Consider the following 5,875-nt stretch of genomic DNA (forward strand, 5'->3'; position numbering starts at 1 on the left):
ATTCGCCACATTAGGTTAGAGAAAGCCGTTAACGTGACAAGAATAAATCCACATCAATTTTTTGGTCACATATCATTAACAAAAAATAGTCTAAAGACTATTATAAGTCTCAAAATATAAATTTAAAAATAAAATTAACTATTAATTTTAGAAATTATTTTAAGACTCAAATACAATTATAAAAATTATTTTAAAGTCTAATTCTATATTAAATTATTAATCACACTCGTATAAATAAATAGATTCCATGGTCCAAATTACTAGATTGCGTGTGCAACTGTGCAAGAGTGAGCTGCATTGAATTGTATTTTATTCGTTGGTTGATGGCATGTGACACTGTGGAACCTTCATTTAATTTATTGATAGGAGGGAAGTGACAAAAAGCTAGGGAATTACGACTTTGCGACGAGGTGGCCCATTTTTGTCCATGCCTCAATAGGTTTGCTAGTGCATTCAATATCCTCCATTTATGTCATCATATTATATTGGACGGATATTTGAATCTGACCATGCTATGTTCTTTATAATGGAGTATATTTTGTTCTTTTATTCCTACCTTTTTTTCTTAAGAAAGAAATTCCTCTAAAATAAGGATGTTAATATAGTACTTTTTTTAATTTTGATATTTAGAGAAACATAGAGTATAATTGAATTATGAAAGTATAGAGGTCTTTACGAGGATGTGACGACTGTGATCAAGAAATCAGACGGTCTGATTTAGAGTACAGTAATCGAATGATCTGACTAAAAGTTTGACAAATACACAAATTAAATCGGATCGTCCGATTTGCGTCTCCAGCCACGCATCAAACATGAATGCACCCGAGCCCCTCCTACTTGTATACACTCCCATTTGATTCTCCAAGCCCTCTTTTCATTTTCGTTTCAACCCTCCTTCATTCTCCAACTCCACTTTCACTTTCACTCTCCATTAATATAAAATCGGATCTTTGAAAAAAAAAAGATTGGGCCACTAGCCTTTAACAATACCAAGAAGAAGGAGAATAAAAGACGTTTATCTTGATCATTCTAATTATGTAAGTTTTTATTTTTAAATATTTTGATTTAATTAAAATAATATTGATAATGTTATAGATTAGTAGTTTATTATAGCGATAATATTAGAAATTAGTGTAGTAATAATTTTTAAATATTTTAATTTAATTAAAATAATAGTGATAATGTTAGAGATTAGTAGTAATAAGTTTTATTAAAATGTGTAGGTATACTACAATAAAAGATTATGGATGTATGATCATACCTACAATAGTATAGTAATAATTTTATCATGATAATAAAATATTAATATTAATTATTATTAATAAATTTATTGTAGTAATAATTTTTATTAAGATTATACATGTGATAATAAATTAATTATTATAAGTTGTATGTTATTAATATAGTAATATTTTTTTAAGATTATACGTGTGATAATAAATAAATTAATTAATATTAATTGTTAGTAATAAATTTATTGCAGTAATAATTTTTATTAAGATGTTGGTACGATAATAAAATAATTATTATGAGTATAATACAGAAGATATATAAAAATTATTGAATTAATTATTTTTTATGAGTATAATATAGATATTTAATAAAGGATTAATGATTTATTATTGTATGTTGTTAAAATAGAATAGAATAGTTATTTGAGATTGTTTGTTATGTTGAAAGTGTAAATATTAGAATAGATTAAAATTTAGTACGTATAGTAGTGTGAATGATTGATTATAACTAGGAGTCTTTGAAGAAAAAGGGTGAAACAAAATCATAACTTGAAAGCGCAACACTCCGATCAATAACGTAACGAATAAAGGAAACAAACTAACGCGAGATTATATATATACAAAGGAGTGTCAAAAACAGGAACATCAAAACTCAAAATCCGGTTGCGAAGATAACCAATCCGAGCATATCAATATATACATATAAATAAAATAAGAAAACCCAAGGAAACCCAAAGGGACACAAATACAGAAAACCTATTCTCCAAAATCCCCTCTAAGAGGAGTCATCACAGTTTGTATTATTTAGTAGAGATAAAAGTATCTAAAAAAAATATATAAACCAAAACAGAGTCCCCGAGAACAAAGGATCTTCGCTAATCCAGAAGTCTCTAGCATGCTTCAGCGAGAAGCCTCACGTCCTGCATCTGAAAATCACAAAATCCGCATGGGTGAGAACCCGAGTGGTATTGCTCTAGGTAGGTTATCTTTGGATATGAGACCTTGACCTGGCACTTCTTCTGGAAATTTCGGAGAGACTTTCTGTTGACTCGAATAGGAGTGATGATGCCATGAGGGAGATCATACAGAGTGGGAACTTGCGTCATATTTTGATGAGTCTAATTCATGAGAGCAACTAGGCAGTTGATGATGAGGCTGATGACTATCTGGTTGACCATCTGGACAAGGATGAGGATGAGGACAATGATGAGGATGAGGATACAGATGATGCTGATGATGACGACGAAGATGGTCGAAATGATGGTTCAGCCCCTAGTGGAGGTAATTAGTAGTATATTGGTTAGTTGGTGAATTGATTTCCTGGTTAGTTGGTAAAGTAATTTCATGGTTATTTGGTAAAGTAATTTTTTTGTTAGTTTGATTTGATTAGTTGGTTATTGAATGTGTGAATATTTTCATAGGTACAACCACAAGCGAAAAAGGAAAAGGATACAACCTTAGAGCTGATCCCCCACGTCAGAGTGCTAATCGATATACCCCATCTGCTTTTAGTAGGGTTGCAAAGAAATGCAAGAAATTATACAAAGATGTAAAATGGGCGATGAGAAAATGACGTGTGTATTGGACTTCCTTACTTAGAATGTGTTTGTTGTTTACTGTATCTGGTTTGTTGAACTATGACGATGACTGTGTTAATTCCTTTATGTCATTAACAATGCTAGTGGACTTTATATCATTAACTATGCTACTTCACTGTATGTCAGCATTCACTTTATGTCAATATATAAAAATGCTAAAGTCATACAATAACATCACACACAAAATGCAATAACATGACAAACGAAAATGCAATTTAGATGGAGCTCTATTGGGTGGCCAGGCCTGCACTTGCACCACCACGTTGATGACATCTGCTACGGCTGTGGCCCTCGGCCTCGCATTGCTTACATCGCCTAGGACCACGCAACATTTGAGTGTCCATCTCAGTCAAGAAATGGGTCATCCTTGGCCGACCTTTGGATATCCATTTGAGGAATGAATTACCTACGAATCGAGGTCCATGATAAATAGGCCATGTTGTGGGATTCCCTAGTGGCCTAAACCAAGCTCTGTACACTCTACGAACTTTGTCCATTTTGTAAACATCATGAACATACAGTTGCCAATCCAGCCATTGATTTACACAACATGCAAACACATGTTGACATGGAAGCCAGTTTACCTGGAATTCACCACAATCACACTATTCTCGATGTAGGTCCACTGCACATAATCCACCCCATTAGGACACTCATGTACTTTGAATACCTCATTCTGTCTGTCAAAGCAACTAATTTGGATGTTGTCCGCTGATTCACATGCAATTTGGAGGTCACAAGCTCAGAGAACACATGTCCTACATTAATACGAGTCTCAACCTCGGCTCTTTTTCGGGTGAACTATTCATTAAGCCTGTAAAATATTGCCTTAACAAGTGTAGTGATTGGGAGATTGCGCGCCCCTTTCAGTACTGAGTTGATGCATTCTACTAGAATAGTGGTCATATGACTCCACTGGTATCCCCCATCAAATGCCAAAGCATACTGCTCACGTGGAATCCGATCCAACCAGTTGGTATAAGCCTCACCCCAGTTGCGTAAACGCTGATAACGAGTCTCGTACCCATGAACCATCCTCCAATATTCTGTCAATTAAAAAAAAAAGACCAACTATAAACAACATTCAAAATTAATAACTGGGTTTAGGAATAACTATAATAGTAACTATGATACCAATGTTGATGATAAGCTTCTGTAGATATGGAGCCTTGAACTTCCTCAAGAAGTTGGACTCTATGTGTCTGAAGCAAAAAATGTGGAAAGCTCTGGGAGGAGACCAAGATCCGTTACTACGAGTAATAGCTAACCTGATGGATTCATGCCGATCAGAGATAAGGCCTACACCATCACGTGTCACGACATGTTGTCACAAGTTACTAAGAAAAAAATGCCAAGCCTCAGATGTCTCTCCCTCCCCTATCGCAAATGCAATAGGCACGATGTTGTTATTGCCATCCTGTGAAACTGCAACCAACAAACAGCCCTCAAATGAGTTCCGTCTACCTGCACTATTGGCTTGCAATGTTTGAATGCTCTAATACAAGCGTAATAACTCCAAAAGACCAGGTGTAATACACAAATATTAGGAACCAAGTCATCTCCCCGGTATGCATGCATTGTTTCAAAATGAACGACTATTGATGGCTCCTTATGACACATGGCCTCAAACCATATGGGCAAAGCTTCGTACGAAGCTTCCCAACCTCCAAAAATTGACTCCACTGCCTTTTGGTTTGCCAACCATGCTTTGTGATAACTTATGGTGTAATTAAACTTCGATTGTACTTCTGCAATCAAAGATTTCACCTTTATAGATGGGTCAACTTCTACCAATGGCTTTATTGCTTCTGCAATTGTGCTGGAATCCAACTTCGAATGATCTTGAGAAATAGTTCTCCTAGTACATATGTGACTACCATTGTACCTCGTTATCTCTCAACAGTACTTCCTGGACATTTTACTAAACTTGATCAGCTAATTACAATAGGTGCCGTACTGGGTACATTTAACATAGAATATCATCGGTTCTGACTCATGCACCCAATAATCTACACCTCTACGGATGGTATAATATTTCATCGCCTTAATTACTGTCTCGGTAGAATTGAATTCCATTCCCACGGTGAATTTACTATCCGTCATAACAAGAAGCTCTGCTGTAATCACGCCACAAAATTTATATTTCCTTAAATAATTCTTAAATATGTGTCTCATTAATAAAATCTATCTATGATTCGTAAATCAAGGATAAATCATGCAAAAGTTAATAAATTAATAAACTAGGTCATCAAATTCTATTTAATAAATTAATAATCACACAAGAATGCGAAATACTAAATTCCTCAACATACAGGTTTACTTGATAATTAAAAAATAAACAATTACTAATTATATGCTATATTTTACCTATTTACCGTTGCCTTAAATATTTGTCTTAAACTCAAAACCTATGTATAAATCATAATTTAAAATTACTACATACCTGCATTTATATATTGAGAAAACTCCGGTGCATGCATTGCCTCCAAATCCAACGACCGCATGAAAGTCGGCTCCTCAAATGCCTGCTGGTTTGTTAGTATATTTGCCACATCCGCCACATCTGCTGCCATAGCATCGTCAGTTTGATCTTCGTCTACACCTGGATCAACGACCTTATTGTTACTTTCAAATTTTTCCTCGCTATCACTGTTGTAATCTTCCAGTTCAATATCTCGGTCCGCTGCAGATTGCTCGAACTCAATATACAGTTTGATGAACGATATTCAGGACCGACTTTCAAGATACACTGAAAACATTTCTTACATGCTCGTTTCATCGGTCACGTATTTCGTTTGAAATTGAACAAACCCACCAAATATAGATATCGGATATCTGTACAGAATACATGATACTCTCCTAGATATTTGAGAATCCATCTTCTCATAAATCACACCTTTTAATTCTTCAAATGACAGTGGAATGGAATTATAACATCTAATGAATTTTTATACACAAATTTCACTCATTCAAATGTTTGTAATAAAATTTGACCATGATAATACACTTTTACCATCACTCTATCATCCATGATAATGGAGAAAA

The 5,875-nt window shown here is 34.4% G+C and overlaps 1 protein-coding gene across 1 annotated transcript; it reads right to left on the reverse strand.

The window, feature by feature from the left end:
• Window positions 1–3,631: 3,631 nt before the first annotated feature.
• On the reverse strand, window positions 3,632–5,609 carry LOC107493448 (uncharacterized). The gene is made up of 7 exons (XM_016114548.1): window positions 5,597–5,609; window positions 5,274–5,513; window positions 4,774–4,947; window positions 4,427–4,671; window positions 4,183–4,325; window positions 3,965–4,098; window positions 3,632–3,876 (listed from the first exon to the last, which is right to left on the reverse strand). The coding sequence occupies exons 1-7, from the start codon at window positions 5,607–5,609 to the stop codon at window positions 3,632–3,634; spliced, it is 1,194 nt and encodes a 397-aa protein (XP_015970034.1).
• Window positions 5,610–5,875: the final 266 nt, after the last annotated feature.

Source organism: Arachis duranensis, chromosome 6 (assembly GCF_000817695.3).
Source record: "Arachis duranensis cultivar V14167 chromosome 6, aradu.V14167.gnm2.J7QH, whole genome shotgun sequence".
Lineage (NCBI taxonomy): Eukaryota > Viridiplantae > Streptophyta > Magnoliopsida > Fabales > Fabaceae > Arachis > Arachis duranensis.